Source organism: Panthera tigris, chromosome C2 (genome assembly GCF_018350195.1).
Source record: "Panthera tigris isolate Pti1 chromosome C2, P.tigris_Pti1_mat1.1, whole genome shotgun sequence".
Classification (NCBI taxonomy): Eukaryota; Metazoa; Chordata; class Mammalia; order Carnivora; family Felidae; genus Panthera; species Panthera tigris.
This window is the reverse complement of record NC_056668.1, coordinates 116,627,651-116,650,185: the sequence shown is the minus strand read 5'-3', so window position 1 is coordinate 116,650,185 and position 22,535 is coordinate 116,627,651. Positions and strand designations below refer to the sequence as shown.

Below are 22,535 nucleotides of genomic sequence, written 5' to 3'. Positions count from 1 at the left end.
GTATTCTTGCATAATCAAGAGTTTTAAAAACGAATTTGTTTGTTTTTATCAGTTATAATGAAAACAATTAAAACCCACATAAGGTATGTTTAATAGCTATTAGCTAAGATAATTTGAGTAAACGTGTCATTAAAACTACTCAAGGAACGGACTGTTTCCATAATTTTCCAAAATTCATATATCTAAGCCTGGGTTACAGAAGAGCTGGTTCCATTTTAGACGAACCTTTTTGATCTAACAGTATTAGAGACATTCGTGAAGAGAATGTTAAGAGAATCTGGAATGCAATCCTATGATGATAGATAATACACTTCAAATAGAAAATAAAAAAATTAGTTGTAAATTAAGTCTAACAAAGAGTAGTAATATAAAAGTTCAAAATTAAGTTTTGTCTTTGTGATAAAGCATTATCCCATGAGTACTTTATAATAAAATTGTGTGTTGTTAAAAAAGAAAAATAGATCACTGGGGCGCCTGAGTGGCTCAGTTGGTTATGCGACCACCTCTCAACTGAGGCTCAGGCCACGATCTCGGGGTTGGTTAGATGGAGCCCCAAGTAGAGCTCTGCACTGACAGCACAGATTCTCTCTCCCCCTCTCTGCCCCTCCCTTGCTTGTGCATATACACACGCACACTCCACTCTCTCTCAAAAATAAATAAGCTTCAGAAAAAAGGCAAAAAACAAAAAAGAAAAATAGATCAGTTCCATTGCTGCCAATGTTGCAAAGATCATCTTAAAACCCTTTTGCCATAGAATGCCTAGAAAGCCTAAAGTATAACCCAAAGCTATGTCAATGCGAAGTGTAACTCCTAAGAGAGTAAGAGGATTTAGTAGAGGTCAAAATCATGAACAATCTGAAATATCTGACTACTAAACACAGACTGATACTTTCTCTGTAGCCCAGAGAAAAGAGTTACCAGTCTTTATTGGCCAGACACTTAGATTTCATCTATCAAGATGAGACAGGAGATGAGCCATGGGCTTAAAGCGAAGGTGTGGCAGAAAACAGAGACTACCACTAAAATGGGAACTTTCAAAGAGACACAGTACATTGTAAAGGAACTAGAAAAAAATTCACCTACTGGCAAACAGAGATCAGGGAAAGCTTGGCTGTTTTGGCTTGTACACCATAGGTATAGAAAAAATTGTTCCCTAAGAATTTGTAACCAAGATTTATGCTCACTGTTTTGGTTTTCATATTTAAAATAAATACATGAGTTGGGAAGCACTAAACTAACAGAATAACATAAAAGTGGTCTTTGGTTGGACGCACCACCGGCATACAAGCAGAATCAAAAGCACATCTCTAGGAGAGAACCAGACAAAACCCCTCAGAGCCTCATGGGCTTTCCCTCCATCATCCTAAACTTGGGAGAACCATTTTTCTCTATTTCTGTTTCCCCGTATTTCTGAATTAACATATAAAGAAACCACATATCGCACAACAGAGGAAAGAAGCATCGGGGATGGTATATTGCATGTAGCCTCTGGAGTCACCTGCAAATAATCGTTCTACGGACATAAGCTAGCTGGGTCACCTTATGCAAGATACCCAAATCTCCATTTTCTGGTCTGTAAAATGGGGATTATTATAGTACCCTATTTTACAGGGTTTGAATTGAATGAGTTAGTATATAGAAAGTCCGTACAACCAGAATGCTGTCTGGAATATAGGAAGAACTAGAAAGAGATCCGATTATCATCACCATCAGTCATTAGTTGGTTACATTACACCCCCTGTCTCATGATTGGGCTGGTTTTCCTCTGTGTGTGCCCAGATGCATATTCGTCTACCCTGCGATTATATCTTGAGGTGAACCCAGCAACTACACATCTCAACAGTATATGAGTTCATATGACTGGCTCTCTTATTGAGAAGCAGCAGAACTAAGAATTGCAAGAAAATTTAATGGGCCATCATGAAGCTAGCTGATTACAGAATGTTTGTAGAATACACTATTTACTTTGTTTAAATTTTTTTTAAATGTTTATTTTTGAGAAAGAGAGAGACAGAACGGGAGCAGAAGAGGGGCAAGACAGAGGGAGACACAAAATCCAAAGCAGGCTCCAGGCTCCGAGCTGCCAGCACACAGCCTGATGTGGGGCTTGAACCCACGAACCATGATATCATGACCTGAGCTGAAGTCTGATGCTTAACTGACTGAGCCACCCAGGTGCCCCTACTTTTTTAGTTATTACGTGAAGAGGCACCACCACCACCCCAACCTTAGCACTCACCCCACCTCTGTCACCACCACCACCCCAACCCCCCCAGTGAACACTCACCACCCACCCATTCTGGACAACGGGGAAGGAGGAGAGGAGAGAAGGCTGCCTGACCAAATTTCTAGTTGGACCTCAAGACTGGGCAGCTCTACAAGCCCTTGCATTGAATACCACCTGCTGTGCTCTCCCCCTTCCAGGGGCTGTTATGTTTCTCACCTTTTATACATTCAATTTTCCTTCATTACAATTACAACTGGAGAGCATGGAGATTCATTGGCGTCCAATCTCTTTCTATTACCTCTTGACGAAGTTTGTTTCTTCCTCTGAAAAAGGGGTATCGGATGTTTATCTCATGATGCGGTTGTGAGAATCAAGTAATATACATTTTCAGAAAAAATTTATTTTATGCAATAATTCTTTAAACGTGTGCTGCAAATGCACACTTCCGTGCTTTATCCTTGCTGAGGGATAGAGGACTACCTTTGCATTTCTGTCTCCTTGAACGCCTAACAGTGCCATACACACAGAACTATTTTCACTCACTCAACAAATATTTGTTGAGCATCACAGAGGTACCACTCTCTTGGGCTCTGTGTTTACTGTAATAAGAAAAATCAACCCTGGTTTTGTGTGATGAAAATGTGCTAGATTGACCTTTTCGATTGCATTTACCGTGTAGTCAGCTGGCAGACGAGACCGTAAAATGTAAAATCTTACCTCTAGCAGGGCCAGGAAGTGTACTTTGGCAAATGACACAACCTGCCCATCTAAACTATCTGATTAAATGGGACAGAAAGAATTAAATAGCACCTGAGATGTTACCAGTGACATGGCCTCTACTGAATGTGCCAACATCCCATTGAACACAGGTCCATGGTCCTCAAAGATGTGCATGTAGTTTTTAAAAGTCTGTCTCCTCAGTTAGCCTGTGACCCCTGAGGATGGTAATTATGTATTTTTTATCTTTGCATTTCCCTCTGCCTTCAGGAATAACCCAGTGCCTGGATTTAGTAGATGCTCACTAAGGTTAAGTATTAGTGCAATGAAATACTGGAGAGGAGGGTATACATTTTGAATGGTCAACCTTTTTACTGGCTACTATAGTAAATATTCCAAAAATAAATCCACTGGTTGTGTTGTTATTCATTAGGCAGATCCTGAGTGAATGCCTATCACGTGCTATTATTAACCACGCTAAATGTTATCACGTAGCATTCTATGCTGCCTCACTTGACTACACTTGAAATGTATCATTTTGTTTTTCTCTATTCTGGGATTTACAATTTAAGATGCCTAGAGGCAAGGAAATGGGAAACAGACTCTGAAGGTCAACCAAATTATGGGAAAAGATCCATGTTCAATATTGGTTATCACTAGCCGAAGAGTTGAATTTGGTATTAGTTTATTGAATCCAGACCTATGGGTTTTCCGAGTTTGCATCTTTCAATATAAGTTAAATTAAACTTATATGGCAGGTACTGAAAAGTAGCCAATTGTCCCAGCACCAAGATGCCATTCTCTGAAATCACTGTTTATTCTAGACTTGAACTTAATTTAACATCTAGTTGTTTGAAAAATTCAGCTAGTAAATTAGTCTGGTAACCAGTTTTTGTGTAATTTCTGGTAAATCTGATTGTTAAAATTGTTTTAAAATGCATCCTTCACTGACAGTGATAAATTCTAGCAGCTTTCCTGCATGATATATTCCTATTGATATCATACTTAAAATTTAAATATGCCTTGAGTAAGGTATAAGAAATAAGCATTTATAAATAACTTCGTTATATCACAAAGCTAGTTACTACTATAAAACATTACAAAAATGACTTTATTAGAATTAAACCTATACAAGAAAACAAGGACTCTGAATGCAAACCTGACTGATAATTAATAAGAAATTACTTCACAAATCCCTTTGAAGTATTAAAAACCTGTTTTAGTCCATTTTGACTGCTGTAACAAAAATCCCATAGAGTGGGTGGCTCATAAACCACAGAAATTTATTTCTTGCAGTTCTAAAAGTCCAAGCTCAAGGGCCCAGCAGATGCTGTATCTGGTAAGAGTCCACTTCCCAGTTCATGATGGTGGTCTTTTCACTGTGCCCCCACGTGGCCCCACTGTGCCCCCACGAGGGGCAAAGGAGCTCCTTGCCTTTCTTTTATAAAGGTACTAATCCATGGGGCACCTGGGTGGACCTGTTGGTTAGGCTTCTGACTCTTGATTTCAGCTTAGGTCATGATCCCAGGGTCGTGGAATCAAGCCCCTTGTTAGGCTCCATGTTGAATGTGGAGACTGCTTTTGAGATTCTCTCTCTCTCTCCTATTGCCCCCTCCCCTGCTCACACACACTCTCTCAAATAAACTTTTTAAAAAGTATATAAAGGTACTAGTCCATTCATAAGGGTTCCACCCTCCACCCTCACGTTCTAATCATCCCCCAAAGTCTCACCTCCAAATACATCTCATTAGGGGATTAAATTTCAACATATGAATTTTGGGGGACACAAACATTCAGTCTATAGGATTCCATCCAGGTCAGGACAAAATTTCATGTCCTTCTCACATGCAAAATACATTCATTTCATCTAAACAGCCAAAAAGTCTTAACTTGCTCCAGCATCAACTCAAAACTCTGAAAGTCCAAAGTCGCATCTGAATAAGATATGGATGAGACTCAAGTATGACTTATCCTGAGGCAAAGTCGTCTTCTTCTGTGAACCTGCAAAAACAAACAATTATGTGCTTCCAAGATACAATGGTGGGACAGGCATAGGATAGACATTCTCATTCCCAAAGAGAAAAATAGGAAAGAAGAAAGGAGTGACAGGCCCCAGGTAAGTCTGAGACCAAACAGCACAAACAACATTAAACCTTAAGGCTCAAGAATAATCTTTGACTCAGTGCTTTGTCTTCTGGGCCCTTTGGGGTGGCCGTGTTACCCACAGGGCTCGGCAGAATGGCCTTCCCTGCAGAGACTCACTGCCTGGGCCCTGTGGGTCTCCAGGGCTGGGGTGCCAAGCCCAAGGCTCTCCCAGATGGTCCTGTCCCTAGAAATCTAGGTGAAGGTAGCCATGCTCCCTTGGCTTCTACACTATGAGCATAAACAGAAATGGGGCCATATGGGCCCGCACCTTCTGCCTACACCCTCTGGACACGTGGCCACTGAATCTCATGCCATACCGGGGCCCAGCAGAGCCACATCTGGGGTGGCGGAGAAGCATGGTGAGAGAGTGCGGAGAGCAGAGCCCCCCGTGTAAGGTAGTGTCACGTAGTGTGCAGAAAGGTCCCACAGGTGCTGAAGGCCCCTCCTTTGGATCACTCAGCCTCCTCAGCCCTTGTCATCGGGGCCTGTAATGACAGCAGCAGCTCTGTGGATCACTGAATCGCCTTCAGGGTCATTCTTACATTGTCTTGGAGAATAGTTTTCTAGCTTCTGTTCAGAAGGCTCAACCATATTAATTTCTTTATCAGTACCTTGGCCACATCCTCAATGTTCTCATTTTTTGCTATATGGATAGGCTGCAAATCTTCTAAGTCTTTAAGTTCTGCTTCCTTTTGTTTAACAATTCTGCTTTTAGGTCACTTCTCTCTGCTTGCATTTGACTGTAAGAAGTCAGGGGGACCCTAACTGCACCTTCAACACTCTGCTTAGAACTCTCTTCAGCTAAACCTCTAGTTTTATCACTTGCAAATTCTATGTTCCACAAAACACTAGAACATGAACACAATTCTGCCAAGTTCTTTGCCCCTTTGTAATAAACAGGGCCTCTCCTCAAGTTTCCAACAACATGTTCCTCATTTCCATCTGAGACCTCATCAGAATGCTCTTTACCAATTCATGTTTCTACCAACATTCTGTTCAGGATTAGTTAGCTATTCTCTAAGAATACTGAGGCTTTCTCTATGTCTATCTTTTCTTTCCAAGCTCCCAACAGCATCGCCTTTAAAGTTCTGTTAAAATATCTAGGCTTTTTCTAGAATGCATCTCAAAATCCAGCTTCTGCCTATTACCCAGTTCCAATGCTGCTTCCACATTTGTGTGTTATAGCAGCACGCTCACTTCTCAGTACCAATTTCCGTCATAATCCATTTGGGCAACTGTACAGTACTATAGACCAGGTGGCTTACAAAACAAATATTTATCTTTCACATTCTGGAAGCTGGGAAACCCAAGATCAAGGGACTGACAGATTACAAGGACACTAATCCCATTCATGAGGGCTCCACCAGCATGTCCTATCACCTCCTAAAGTCTCCATCTCCAAACACCATCACATTGGGGTAATTCATAAATCTGGGGGGAAATACAAGCATTCAGTCTATAGCAAAGACTCAATCACAAGTCAAAAAATAAAACAGTATTTCACTATAAACCATATTATATTTATTTAAAAGCCAAAAACAATATGATGAAGCATTAAAATACAAAGAGAGTAGCTTTTTTTTAGTGACTCTGATCAATTTTACACAATGAAATACCATTAAGAAATATGAAACTATAATATGAACCATAGTATAAAAAAATAAGACACATAGTATTACTTTTAAAGAAAGAGGGATAATAACTGTAAGAGACAACTTAATGCCATGAAAACTTTGAACAGAAACTTAAAATGTCATATGTTAAATAATCTTTTCTTAGCATTATGCAGCAGGTCTTGGGATGTAGGGATGCGGGCAAGTAAAAAGGAAGTTTGTACAGATCAACTTTCTCAATATTATTGTCTCATTTCCTATATAAAATGTCAGATATTATTATAAGAAATAATATATATGTCTAAGACTGCAATCGTATTTTCAAATATAAGGTAATTGTACTTTTTAGAAAAGCAGCAGTTTAACATTTAAAAAAAAAGCTAGCAGTAGCACCTAAATATAGAAATTACAAGAAGCTGAATAAAACAACTTTACCATGAAGAGATAAATATAATTGTAAAATGAAGCACCTTTCTTTGACTTCAACAGGAATTGTGGGCAAAGGCTGTCATCTCCGAGTAATCCCATCAGAGAACACTTAGAGTTGCTTTATTTAACAAGGAGAAGAATACATTTCATTCTACATACTGGCTGTGTTGAAAAAACACAGTCCATGTCCAGATAGGAAGGTAGAGTACAAAAGACACAGGTTGATTCATCAGCAACTATTCACCAATACACTGTGCTCTTAACTAGCTAATAACAAGTACGCTTATACTGGAACCAAGTCGATCCTACAGAATTTTACTGTTAAGCTCTAGTTCACAGAGAAGTTTTATTATCTTCTTTGCACAGGCAGATTTATCTATCATCTAAATAAAAAGCAGCTAAGAAATATTTAAAAACGTCAAAATTCGTAGTTTTGCTTTTACAAAGTGCTACACAGAATGCCACATTTCAAAATTTAGAAACCCAACTTCAACTCCTGCAGTTAGAAAAACATGGTGATTATCAGTGATCCTGAAAGAAAGAAAAATAAAAACTATCTCCTCTGTGTCACACCCCATGAGATACGAAAGTTCAATAGGCAATCTTTGAGATTTGGCCAAAATATTTCATATGTAAGGCATCTGTGGCCAAGAGAGATTAAATAGATTAAACGCAAGCTCCTCATAAGGACACTGATGTCTCTGAGTTGCTCAGAGATCTAGACAAGCTGTGGCCCTTGTCACCTCTTTTCCTGATAGGATGACCCTGACTCCATGTCCAGGCAGGCCCTGATAGACCACGCTAGTGAATGAGGGAATAGGTGTGGAAAATAGAACCTTACGATTTTTAAAAAAATGTTTTGTTTGGTAATAAAATCAAATTTTCCAATGAAACTTATAAACTTTCAGAACAAGGTTTGATACATATGCACAAGTAAATTTTTCCTTGTACAATAACACACAGTATTTCTGCCTACCTTCCTTTTTGTTTTAAAGGTCAAGAGTATTATTCTTTTCACTTAGAATCAAATTTATCTTCAGTAACAGGACAAGTTGATGGAGAGGACAGGTTGGAGAGGGTTGGGGATAAAAGCTGTTTTATTCTATCTCAAAGACTGCTCTAAAAAGCTTGCCATTTCATGACCCATTAATGTGAGAGCCCTGGGATTCATTTTCCCTTATCTCAGGGTAAGTAAAGTGTTTTCAAGCTCATTGTATTATGTTTACTTGGTTAATGAGTTATAGCTTTTTCAAGGTGAACTCCTAGTCTACCATGTAGACAGAGAGACAATCAATTAAAACACATGGTTCAATCAATTAAAACACGTGTTCTTGCCCTTACACTCAGCCTACCTGTCAGAGCTAATACCCAGTAAAAATAATCTGCAAAAGCAGATACATATATTTACAAATAATTCAGGGGATTATAAGCCCAATCCAACTTCTCTTTTTTTAATTAACCATAATTGTTGATTTGCTGTGTCCATCTATCTTGATGAACGTCGTGGTGATCTTTCAAAATACATGAAGTCCTGAAATTAGAAAAAAAAATATACATATATATATATAATATATACATATATATATTAGAAAAAAAGAGACAACTGTATGTATACAGATGGATACATAATTAGATGCAATGCATAAAATATTATCCTTTATAATTTATCAGGCAATCCTCTTTCTAGTTAAAAATAAATAAATCTAATGAAATCTTTATGAAGAGGACCTAATATGAAGAGCAGCAATTAAAAAGTTGGAACTATTGGTAGCCAACAACCTTTCCATTTGGGGGTACCAGTTAACTAAATTTTCATTGTTAAAAAGACGAAAAACTTGACAATCAAAATTAAATGTTAAATATACCAATTGCAGTACGTTAACTACATTTTTAGGGTAAATATTTTCCATTTCATTTCTATGCTTTACTTATGAATATTAGCCATTAATCAGCCAGTAATACAGCAAGGGAACTGTGCCTACTAAATCTAAGGAAGATACAACACCAAGGAGTACAATGACAGAGAGGCAATAAGGTGGAGGGAAAGGAAATCAGCTCTAGAGTTATTTTATTTTCTCAAGAAGTCAAAGGACAGGCATCTTTAAGTAATGAGAAAGACAAATAACATGCTGTGATGACAATCACACCCACTGGATGTCTAATATTCTCCAAGCACTCTTCTGGCCCCTGTACTCAGATGATAGCTAATGTTCATCACCCTGAAAAAATCTAAGTATTTTTGTCTCCATTTTACAGATAAAAAGAATGAGGGCGGGAAGTGTTCGACACTTTGCAAAACATGTCACTAGTAAGTGGTAGAGACAGACACTGGCCTAGTTGCAAATGTTATTGCCTTTCTATTATACTACACTGCATCTCATTGGAAAGAATAACTCACTCAAGACAAGTCAAAAGGAAAAGGCTTACAATGAGGAAGCAGGCTCCAAAAATCATGGCTTTCATCTTCACATCCATATCTAATGGGAAGTGAATTTCAAACTGGTCAGCATCCCCCATTGCTGATAACAGACCGTTCCACTTCCTAATAATACTGCCGATGTTGGATACACCATCAAGGGATTTGACCTAGAAAGAGAAGCATGTGACTTAATGATGATTAAAAAGTACTATACATTTCTTTCTTCTACTTAGAAGCACTTTACACTGAGATAAGCATAAATACAGTACAGGAAATTAATAACAGTAATAACATAATTTCAAATAGGGAATTATGGCCAACATGGGTTAGGTGCCTTGCAACTGGTTAATAACTGAGCTGGGATCAACAATAGCCAGGTTAGCCAGGGAGCCCACCTGTCCATCAACTGATGAAAGGATAAAGATGTGGTACGTACACACACACACACACACACACACACACACACACACACACACTGGAATACTACTCAGCAACGAAAAAGAATGAAATGTTGCCATTTGCAACAACATGGATGGAACTAGATGGTATTATGCTAAGTGAAACAAGTCAGTTAGAGAAAGACAGATATCATATGATTTCACTCATATGTAGAATTTGAGAAACTCAACAGATGAATATAGGGGAAGGGAAGGAAAAATAAGATAAAAACAGAGAGGGAGGCAAACCATAAGAAACTTTTAAAGACAGAGAACTGAGGGTTGCTGGAGGGGAGGTGGGTCAGGGATGGATTAAATGGGTGATAGGCATTAAGGAGCATACTTTTTGGGATGAGCACTGAACATCGTATGTAAGAGAGAACTCACTGGGTTCTACTCCTGAAACCAAGCCTACACTGTATGTTAAATGACTTGAATTAAAACAAACAAACAAAAAACCCAAAAAACAGAACTGGGGCCTATCTGACAGTTCTCAGGCCAATGCTCTTGTTTTCAAGAGCATATGAGGTATAATTTGAGGGAGATATGATTTGAATTGATTTTGAAAATCTTCTTCATATAGTAAAGGGTGGGAATTGGGGATTGGGAGGGAGTCTCTACAGTCTAGAGAAACACATGAACAAAAGTAAGGAAGCATAATTCTACATATTTCACAAACTTCATATAATCAGTCAAGTTTTTGTGGGTCAAATCCACCCTGTTGTATGTCAGAATTCCGAAGAGCTTTGCCTTCTCAAAGGGGGACTCAGGCACTTGCTAACTTTTGGCGGTCAGAATGATCCTATATACTCTGCCCCTGAAATATGGCTACATTTTCTATTTCTCTACAGTGGTCTTTTAACAAATAAGCAATGCCTGGAGAACTAAAAAGGTTTATTGGGTGTCATAGAAAATACTTGAATGAGCAACTTTAGATAAAGAGCCTTGCTGAATTGCAAGACATCTTCTAAGAAGCTAAGGAAATATTTCTAAGAATCTCCTTTGTCAAATTCATAGGATAATAAGCAATCATTTTGTAGTCAGTGAAATAAAGGCAAAACAGGAGGATTTTTCATTTTTCTGAGAAAATGTTATAATCTATTATGAGTTTTAACTATGTTATCAGTGTTATCCTGTCCCTTGAGGACACAGACTTCCACCATGCAGATAGACGATTTGCACAATCTCGGGGTGATCCGTATGTTCTGTGATCTGTTGGGCACTTTCATTGCTCAGGACCTGTATCCCAATCCTGCAAATCTTTGGTAAAAATGGTTAATTAAATTCAACCGAGAACAAAATAAACGGAATCTATTGGGCTATTTTCTTTCAGGTTTAGTGTTTTACATGGGTCCTTCTCATCTTCATCAAACACTGAAATCATAAACAAAGTAGCTCACATTTTGGGAAACATTAAGCAATCCACCAACAATAATTTGCAAATGATTTGATGCCAACCGATAACTCTTTCCTCCTTCTACTTTATTCATTCATGTGAAAAAATAATCTAAAACCAAACAATTCTAAGGTCTGTCTGTACATGTTGAAAAAATAATAATAATGTTATTTTTACATTTACCTCAAAAACAGAATCTGAACCACAGCCGTAGGTTGAACATGGCCCACGTACTCGCATCACATTTTCTTTCTTCTCATTCTGGATGCTGTAAACTGCCCTGCACAGGTTCCAGTGTTCTGCAACAAAGCCAATGGTGACACCAGGAGGACACTGCACCTCCAGCTGCAAAGAAGCAGTGACAGAGGGAAGGAGGCCACATATATACCCGTACGCACACACACCGTACGTTCTTCCCTCATGCAAGGACTGGAAAAAATGTTAATGGTACAGACTCTTCCATTGTACCCCAGGCTATTTCTTAGGGGTGTATGTCAGTGAAAGGCCTTGAGAGGTGAGGTCACATTTCCCTTTGGGACAGACTTACTGCCTGTTATACAATGATCGTTTCTCCAAGCTCAGTGTTTCTCAGCTGTATGCACACCCGCCCGCTCCTCTGAGTTAACCCCAGAGAACTTGGGGGCAAGGGGTCTATACCAACATGCGGCTCCTGACGCTGGTACTGCTTCCTGTGCTGTAATAAGGTTCTCTGTCTCTGCTCTAGGTGCCTCATGTCTTCTGGCACAGTCCATGACAAAGTAACAAGGTAACTTCCTAGACTTAAATCTCAGACATGACAATTGTAATAGAAAAGAGAAAGAGAAAAGAGGCATTCTGTAAACGGTATACTGTGGAAACAAAGGATGTATGTATGAATATATAAAGCCATTTTTCCAAGTTTTAAAATTGTCCACTACCCTGTTTTAACTAATCATCTTTAATAATATTCCTTTGTGAAGAACTAAGATCTTCATATTTAATAATAACATGAGCCATAAAATTAAATTATTTAGTAAAAGCTCAGAGTCGATGGCTCTTCTGGTGTCATTTATACTTTTCTAACAGTTTTGAGTCCACTGGGTCTCAAGGGCAGGACTACATAGCTTCACAAACTGCCAAATCAAGGCATTATTTAAAAAAAATAGTGTTCACATATATACATTCAAACATATACATAAGCATATAAATTTGATAACTTCCTAGGATTAAGATCTCATATAAGTTTAAGCCTAAGGGGGAAAAAACTGTAAACAGGTAAATTACTTTAAAAAAAAATTCATTTGAGAAGAAAAAACCCAACTCATCAATACAAAGAATTCCTTGTATCGTCAAAAGGGTTGAGGATTAAAGGTGAAGATTCAACTCAAATTTAAGGCTGTTATTATAGGGCACCTGGGTGGCTCAGTCGGTTAAGCAGCCGACTTCAGCTCAGGTCATGATCTCGCGGTCCGTGAGTTCGAGCCCCGCGTCGGGCTCTGTGCTGACAGCTCAGAGCCTGGAGCCTGCTTTGGATTCTGTGTCTCCCTTTCTCTCAGCCCACCCCTGCTCACACTCAGTCTCTCTCTCTCTCAAAAATAAACATTAAAAAAAGAAGTTTTTAAGTCTCTTCTAATTCTGAAAGTATACAATTATGTCTAGGGACAACTTATCTGGGGATAGGTAGGTGCATTTAGACAAATGTGTGTGACTTCTGTTCTAGGTAACAGATACATTTGTAACTCAGTAGACACAACCGACAGAACTGTGGTCACCAAATAAACAATCCTGATTTGAACCTGAGCCCCAACTAGCAGGAGAAGACAAGAACCCACAAGAAAAAAACCCTCTGTGATTTTCTTCAGGTGAGACAATTTGGCGGCCCTCCTCCCCATCCCCCTTCACCCCCTCGGCTCTCTTCTTTCAGTCTGACCAGCAGAGCTAGTGAAAACCGCCTCATGTGTCATTCTGGAAGGAGCACAGCGATGCTGTCAAGAGTTGGATCAGGAAGAGACAAGGAATTAGACTTGTGTTCTCTGACCTCTTGCCTGGTGGAGGGACAACAGAAGCAACAGCAGGTGCATCTGAAAGGCCTCTGCATGGTCATGATTTCTCGGCCCATACAGTCAGTGACCCGGAGGACAAAGGGCCTTAGTGTCCGATAAGCATTTCTGGTAAAGTCGTCTGTGTCTTCATTTACAATGTAAACCATCTGGTCCAGGTTGTTTTTAATATCATATCCATTATTAGTTTCAAAAGATGTGATCACTAAAAAATAAAATGAGAAAGCCACTTTAAATTAGAAGCAGTTAAAATGGGCCTCAAGAAGTCCTTTTGTAGTATTCCTTAGGTGCTTAAAGCAAAATAGCTTTTTAAAATTTTGAAGTGAACTATATTCAATTGATTAGGACACCAAATAATTCACTTGCCCAAAAAGTATTCAGTAATTTTGAAAATTTTAAATGAAGGTCAGTATAAAACGATTTAAAAAATTTTTCCACATAAAAACAAAGACTGAAACTATATTCCTGGTGTATCTGAATTCAGAAAGCTCTCATTAAAAAGGCATTTAAATAAAAGTATACGTTTTACCATAAATGAATCAGCTCATGAAATATACTGAGATGACCAGGGTCATTACCAATTGCAATGAAGAAAGTCAGAGACTGTATGTGGTGGTCAAATGAATGTGTGGAACTGGGGATAAAGTGAAGGTTAATAATCAAGTGAGGATGAACTGAGACCAGGCATTATGTTGACCGTGATTCCTTTTTACTTCCAAAGCAAGGGCACTGGACTAAAACTTCGTAGATTTAGATTCTATGTCCAGCGCTACCACTCATTAGCTGACTGTGGTGCCTCTGGCAAACTCATTTAGTGTCCTGGCTCCTTCTTTTCCTCTTCCATTAAAGATGAATATGTAGAATATGGTATGGGGGTTGACCAGATAAAGTGTAAGTCTTTTTCAAGTCTACGAATGTATGTATCATGTATAAACAGATAAAATTATACAAAATAATTCCCTTTCTTACTTTCTTGAAAGGGTAAAAGAAGACAGTCTTTTCACTTCGAACCACTAAGAAATGACCAATATAAATAAAGAACAAGATATTGGGTAATGTCAATTTCCACCTGATTCAAATTTCCACCTGCTGAACACTAACAAAATTATACATACTTTCCAGAGGCTCAAAATGCTGAAGGACGTGAATGGTGTCCAGCTGTTGGGATAGAACAAAGCAATTAGGAAAAAATAATCACAGAATTAAATCAATGTTAGAAAAGGAACTGATGAGATGGGTATGAAAAGGTTATCAATTGATACCAAAATATCTTTTCAGCATTGAATGGAATAAAAAAATAATTAGTGAAAGTAGCCTGTCTGCACCTGTTCCGCAGAGGAACACAGGAAAACCAGTGTTGTCCAGTTCTATGTTAAAAGACAAACAGTTGCCTGGTAGATCAGAAAATAATTTTCCTGCTGCAGTAACAGCATCCAGAAGAAGCTGTGTGGATGTAGATTGTTTCTAGCTCAGTCCCAACTCACTGGTCTTATCGACACGTCACTCACAGACTGGAGTTGCTGGGGAAGTTCAAGACAGTTTAACGTGGACCAACCACACAGTAGGCTATTTTCTCAGTGGCTTACAGAGAGCAACTCAGCCAGGGACCTCACACAGGAGTATCTAGTTTTATCTTATTTTCACAGGTACCTCTGGCAGATGTTCACACACTGACTTCCAATCATTTGAGCTACTAATGCCAGGGTCTTCACTAGGGGCAGGCTTTAATTAAAGGAGAGGGTCCACAAGGGCTGGAAGCATGTGATTGTATTAGGGCAAAGGGGAGGAAACATTCTGGGATGGGATCTCTTGAAAAGGGAGCTGGGAAAACAACTAGATAAACTTCTACCTTAATATCACTTAGGAATCACCCTAAAGTCAGACAGTTTGTTGGGCTCATTACCTGATAGAGTTGAGAATATTCTAGCAGAAAAGAAGAAACTTCTTTGAGGACAGAGTAATCACATCTATATAATTTTATTTTTAATTTTTTAATGTTTATTTATTTTTGAGAGAGAGAGAGAGAGAGAGAGAGAGAGAGAGAGAGAGCATGTGTGTGTGTGCACGAGCGAGCTGGGGAGGGGAAGAGAGAGGGAGACAGAGGATCCGAAGCATTTTTAATGCAGAGCCCAATGCAGGGCTTGAACTCACTGTGAGATCATGACCTGAGCCAAAGTTGGGACACTTGACTGAGCCACCCAGACCCCCTCTATATAATTTTAGATATATAGATCATTCCTAATCCCCGAGACCAGAGTATTGCCTGAAATGTCATATTTCACCGAATATTCATTGAATACAATGGCTAATAAAAGAATATGTGAATGTGGTAATAAAGAAAGTTAAAAATAACCAGACATAAATGTTTTGTGGTGTTTAACTGATTACAGAGGGTATGGAGAGGATACAACCCTTCCTTCGTTAAAAAATTTTTCTGATATAAAAACACAATCTGGTGAGGGGGTGTAAACACATCTTATAAAATATCAAAAGTGGTCACTAAGATGGTTTATAGTTCCTTTAAAAATCCAGAATTAAAAGTCAAAATACTGTTGATAAAAAGCATCCACTGATGAGTACAATATTCTAAAGAAATAATGCCTGTTAATATAAAAGAAGTTTGTCCAGAAGACACTATGGCTGTTAAGGAGCAGTTCTCTAACAAACTGGTGGAGTCACTGGCCACGCCGACCCTCTAGAAAGAATATAATCCTGCTACTTTGGATGCTCCAGAGTATTGAGAGCCCCGATAATGATTCATGGAATCTGCACAGGAGACTGCAAAAAGGATAGGATAAGGAAAATGATAAAGCAATGAAGGGCTGTTTGCATAAAAGTGTTTCCACTAATAACATCCACACAGCTACCACCTGTTGGATGGACCCTGTGTGCCAAAAATAATAAGCACAGTATAAAGCTTTCCTTCTTAAAAATTCTCCTAACAACCCAATAAGGTATGTATTGCTAGTACTATTTTATTGATGATGAAATTCAAGCACCAACAGGTTATAGAAGTTATTGAAGGCTGCAGAGTGAGGAGGAACGACAGCTAGAATTTAAAACCAGGTTGGTCTGTCTCTAAACCTGTTTTGTTTCCTTTCTCACTTATTTTATTCAAAACAAACCTGAAGAAACAGAATTCATAAAATGTGTTAACTTCTGTCAGAATAGAAGAAATTAAGAAACTGTTTTTTAATATTTAGATGAACAAAATTAAAGTTATACATTTAAAAAAGAGAAATGACTCCAGATCTTGGATTTCTAAGGACAATTTCTATACTTATCATCTAGTATAAAAAAGGAACTTTTAAAACGTGATTAACTATAAAGCATTTTTTAAGCTTCTGAAATAACGTAGGGGTTTACTCTACCACTGTACTTGAATGACTGGTGCTGTAGTTTGTCAATATTTTGCCAAAACAAAAACGGAGTAAAATTTTTGGCTCATGTGAAATCTGTTTCTGTGATCCCAACTGTTTTGACTTTGAAATATCAACACTATAACACTGTACCTATGGTTCTCAATGCACAGGATTCAGAAGGTCCCTATCAATATTTAAATGGAAAAGAGAAACACATCAACTCCAAGGAATATTTGGTTGGCTATGTGGGGAGACATGTGTTGAACTGGCAAGTCCCTTGCTTATAATGTATTTCAAAATGTCTTTATTTACTTATTTATTTTTAATTTACATCCAAGTTAGTTAGCACATAGTGTATTAATGATTTCAGGAGTAGATTCCAGGGATTCATCCCCTACATATAACACCCAGTTCTCATCCCAACAAGTGTCTTCCTTAATGCCCCCTCCCCATTTAGCGCATCTTCCCACCCACAGCCCCTCCAGCAACCCTGTTTGTTCTCTGTGTTTAAGAGTCTCTTCTGTTTTGTTCCCCTCCCTCTTTTTGGATTATTTTTGCTTCCCTTATGTTCATCTTTTTTGTATCTTAAATTCCACATATGAGTGAAGTCATATGATATGTCTTTTTTTTTAAGTTTATTTATTTATTTTTGAGAGACAGAGAGAGAGGGAGAGAGTGCACAAGTGAGGGAAGGGCAGAGAGAGACAGAGAGAGAGAGAATCCCAAGCAGGTTCCGCACTGTCAGTGCAGAACCTGATGTGGGGCTCAAACCCATATACCATGAGACCATGACCTAAGCTGAGATGAAGAGTCAGATGCTTAACAGACTGAGCGGCCAGGCGCCCTTCCTTTTTCTAAAATCAAACATGATTCAATAGGTTCTAAGTTATTTCCAATACTAGCTTTATCTTATTTTCACTAAGCAATATTTTTGAGTTTCTGACATGTGGTTTTAAAAACACCATTTGGAACACTGATTTGACGTACTGCCCCAGTTTCTGATCTGGATACCCTGGTGCCTCCAGAATGTGCATAGAGGTGGAAAATAAGAATTCACTGTGTTGTGGGAAGAGATTCTCTGGCACTTGGCCTGAAGCAAAACCCTTGGTAGGTCTCCTCTTTTGACTTACATTTTATGTTTGGAAGGTGGCAGGGAGTGGCTAATGAAAATCAGGGGTAATGAGAAGAAAAGGATGGACAGAGACCCCCAGTGATTCACTCACGGTCTGTTCTGTTCTCTTTGATGTTGTTTTTCCTGGTGTTAACTCTTCACTTCTATGCAAATGAGAATTGGCGTCTTTGATAGTTTTTCCTCTAGTCCTGTTTTTGAAACCGCCTTCAACAGGACACCTTGCAAATCTTAAAATTCAACATACATCCTTCAGAAAACCGTGCCGATCCCACCAAATACATTCCTGTATTCCTCATTTCCCCTTCATATTTCTGAAACGAGTACAACTCCCATGGACTCACAAACTGGACCTCTGTCATCACTGACCTGTCACTTTCATCTACTCTATCTAGCTTTGTATCTCTTCTTGTCGGATCCCCGGTCATACTTCATAAGAAGATCATTTGGATTTGTGAGGACTACCTGGGTTAAGTATTCCAGACCAGGAGGACAGTTTGGTATAGGAGGAGGCCCTGGCATCCATGTTACTGAAACAGGCTGATTTGACATATGGTATTTGCCAGGCTGGTACTGGATAGGATGGGCACCACCAGCTGGCTGGTATGAGAAGAAGGTACCGGGCTGCTGTGGACTGTTGTATCCCATAGGCAAGCCTCCTGCGTAGCCTGCAGGTGCAGGGACAGCTGGTCCAGGGGGTCCTGTATCCAAAAACAAATGAAGTGTTATACACTATTAACACTGTAACACAGCAGAAGTTAGAATGACCTTTTCCATAACAAAGACAGGTATCCCACAACATCCACTTAAGAATAAAACATGATCCATTTTCTGAATGTGTACCATGTACCAACAATGTACTCAGGGGCTTCACATATTACCTCATTTAATCCTCTTAAACCTTAGAAGACAATTATGCTACACAAAGGTACAGAAACAAGATCTGAAACACCAAGTAATGTGCTGGCCTCTCTCTGTATTAGGTTCCTCCTTTGGAGATATCAATAATATACCTACTTCATTAGGTTATAGTGGGCTTAGCCCAAGACCTAGCACATAACTGGCACTGTACACTGATGTTCTTAAGGTCATTGAGATAGTAACTCAAAGGGGTGCTTTTAATGATGGCTCGATCATTCCAGAACAGTTTCATCACCCCACAAAGAAAATCTATACCCATTAGCAGTCATTCCCTATCTTCTGCCCCAGCCCGCAGAAACCACTGTCACCACAGATTTGCCTAATCTGGACATGTCATATAAATGAAATAATGTAACATACAGCCTGTGTGTCAGGTCTCCTTCACTTTGCATAATGTTTTCAAGGTTCAAGTGACCATGTGGTAGCATGTACTAGTACTTGATTCCTTTTATCGCCGAGTAATATTCTGTTGCATGGACATAGCACATTTTACGTATCCATTAATCAGCCAATGGACATTTGGGTCATTTCTACTTTTTGGCTTTTGTAAATAATGCTGCTGTGAAATTAGTGTACAAGTTTTGGTGTGAACCTAAGTTTTCAATTCTTGAGTATATACCTAGGAGTGAGAAACTAGCCTTAACTTTTGGAAGAAACGGCCACCCTGTTTTCCAAAGTGGAAATTCACTGGTTAATACTCCTACTGCTGAACTCATTTATTAGTGCTAATTGTGTGTGCGTGTGTACGTGTGTGTGTGTATTCCTTAAGATTTTCTATATATAAGATCATGTCATCTGCAAACAGAAATAGGTTTGCTTCTTCCTTTCCAATGTGCATGACTTTTATTACTTTTCCTTGCCAAACTGTCCTGGCTAAAACCTCCATACAATGTTGAATAGAAGTGGCATGAAGAGATATCGTCTTGCTCTTGAGACGTCTTGCTCCTTTCTTAGGAGAAACACTTTCAGCTTTTGCTATTAAGCATGATGTTAAGCTGTGGGTTTTTCATAGATGACTTTTATTAGGTTGAGGAAGTTCCCTCCTATCCCTAGTTTGTTGAGTGTTTTTTATCATGTGGGATGTTTAATTTTGTCAAATGCTTTTTCTCTATCTACCGATATGATCATATGATTTTTGTAGTAATATTCCATTAATATGGTACATACATGGGTACATACATATGATTTTCATATGACAAACCAACTTTATCTCATATTTGGGATAAACTGCACTTGGTCATGGTAATAATTCCTACCACATATTGTTAGATTTGGTTACTACATTGTTAGTATTTTGTGGAGCATTTTTACATCTATATTTATAAGGAATATTAGTCTATGGTTTTCTATACTCTTCTTCTGATTTTGCTAATAGGGCAATACTGTCCTCACAGAATGAATTGGGAAGTGTTCACTGTTCTGTTTCTTGTAAAGGACTGGTATTAAAATCTTCATTAAGCATTTGGTAGAATTCACTAACGAAGCTGTCCAGGCCTAGGCTTTGTCAGAATTTTTTTTTAAATACTTATTTTGAGAGAGAGAGGGTGTACATGCGTGCACATGTGCAAGGGGGAGGAGGGGCACAGAGAGCAGGAGAGAGAAAGAGAGTCCCAAGCAGGCTCCACACTGTCAGCAGAGAACCCTATGTGGGGCTTGAACTCATGAACAGTAAGATCATGACCTGAGCTGTGATCAAGAGTCTGTTGCTTAACTGACAGAGCCACCCAGGCGCCCCTATCAGAAATTTTTAAATGACTAATTCAATCTCTTTACTTGCTATATAGCTCCATTCAGGTTTTCTATTCTTCTTGGAGCCACTTTCAGTTGTTCGTATATTTCTAGCAATCTATTTCTTCAGGTTTTCTAGTTTGTTGGTATACAATTGTTCATAGTATTCTTTTACAATACATTTACATTTCTGTAAGCTTTTTAGTAATGTCTCCATTTTCATTCTTGATTTTAATATTTTGAATCTATGTTTTTTCTTGGTCAGTCTGGCTTAAGATTTCTATTTGTTGATATTTTCAAAGATCCAACTTTTGGTTGTGTCCATGTGGCCCACTGCTTTTCTTTTTCACCATTTTATTTACCTCTACTTTAAATTCTATTATTACCTCCTACTTAAGGTTTGGCTTCTTTCTAAGATGGAAAGTTGGGTTGGTGATTTGAGATCTTTTTTTAAAAAAAAGTTTTCTAATGTTTATTGATTTTTGAAAGAGAAAGAGATAAAGTATGAGTGGGTAAGAGGCAGAGAGAGAGGAAGACATAGAATCTGAAGCAGGATCCAGGCTCTGAGCTGTCAGCACAGAGCCCGATGCAGGGCTGGAACTCACGAACTGTGAGATCATGACCCGAGCCAAAGTCAAACGCTCAACCAAGTGAGCCACCTAGGTGCCCCTCCTCCTTTTTAATGTAGATGTTGATAGCTACAAATTTCTAAGCTGTTTTAGTTATATCCCATAAGCTTTGGTATATTGTGGTTTCATTTATCTCAAAGTATCTTCCAATTTCTCCTGTGATTTTTTTTTTTTTTTTTTTGCCCTTGGTCATTTAAGGGTGTGTCAATTTCCTCAGATTTCCCAAATTTCCTTCTATTTTTATTGATTACTAACTTTAGTCCATTGTGAAATCTATATGATTTCAGTTGTTTTAAATTTATTGGGATTGTTTTATGGCTTAATCAGTAGCTCTAGCCTAGAGAATGTCCTATGTGCACTTGAGAAGAATGTATATTCTATTGCTGTTGGGTAGACAGTTGTATATATGTCTATGTTTAGTTCGCTTTATAATATTGTTTACAGCCTCTAGTTCCTCTTTCATCTGCTGCTTAGTTGTTCTATCCATGACTGTAAGTGGGGTACTGCAGTCTCCAACTGGTATTTATTGAATTGTCTATTTTGCCATTTAATTATGTCAATTTTTGCTTCATATATTCTGGAGCTCTGTTTTTAGATGTATACACTCGTTATGTCTTCCTGATGGACTGACACTTCTGTTATAAGATGTTCTTAAACTCTATTAACAATTATTGCCTTAAGGTATATTTTCTCTTATGTAGGTATAGCTATTTCATTAATTCTTAACAACTGAGAAACATTGTTTTAATACAGCATTTTACAATCTGTACGTACATTAGTGGGCTGTAAAATCAATTTAATGATTCACAATTGCAATTTTTAAAATAAGATTTACTACATTAGAATAAAGTAAAATAGAAAAAAATCAAACTGTATTGCCTGTATGCTGTATACTCACTGAACTGAGTGCTGCTTGGTGAAATGTTACATATAGCATATATATAATAAATATTATATAAATATTGTTACATATATACATATATGTGTGTGTATACTTATTTATATATATATTTATATATTTATATATACATTTATATATATTTACTGTGGGTCATAGTAGGTTGTCATCCAGAATGCTTGAGGGGGCACTTGGATGATTCAGTCAGTACAGCATAGGACTCTTGATCTTGGGGTTGTGAGTTTGAGCCCCACATTGGGTGTAGACATTACTTTAAAAAGAAAGAAAAGAAATTTAAAAAAAAGAATGTTCGAAAGCCAGTGATTTAAAGACCCTTTTGTTTAACCAATGTAAAGAAAGAAAAGGTTCTATTCTAGAATGGAAAAGATGGGGACAACGTTACAAAACTACGATGCATAGAAGTTTGTTTTCACCATGGTTGGAAA

The 22,535-nt window shown here is 38.3% G+C and overlaps 1 protein-coding gene across 6 annotated transcripts in view; it reads right to left on the bottom strand.

The window, feature by feature from the left end:
- Positions 1-6,587: 6,587 nt before the first annotated feature.
- The window catches only part of PLSCR4 (phospholipid scramblase 4), a 50,932-nt gene continuing 34,984 nt past the window's right edge, over positions 6,588-22,535 (bottom strand). For 5 of the 6 annotated variants that reach the window (XM_042956271.1, XM_042956270.1, XM_042956273.1 and 2 more), the window contains 6 exons: positions 18,379-18,614; positions 14,538-14,580; positions 13,401-13,627; positions 11,567-11,728; positions 9,559-9,717; positions 6,588-8,662 (listed from right to left, as the gene is read on the bottom strand). In XM_042956271.1, the coding sequence (XP_042812205.1) occupies positions 8,618-8,662; positions 9,559-9,717; positions 11,567-11,728; positions 13,401-13,627; positions 14,538-14,580; positions 18,379-18,614 (872 nt within the window). In that variant the 3' untranslated portion in view covers positions 6,588-8,617. Of the gene's footprint in view, positions 8,663-9,558; positions 9,718-11,566; positions 11,729-13,400; positions 13,628-14,537; positions 14,581-18,378; positions 18,615-22,236; positions 22,361-22,535 lie in introns of all 6 variants that reach the window. The other variant, XM_042956275.1, reaches the window with a different exon arrangement.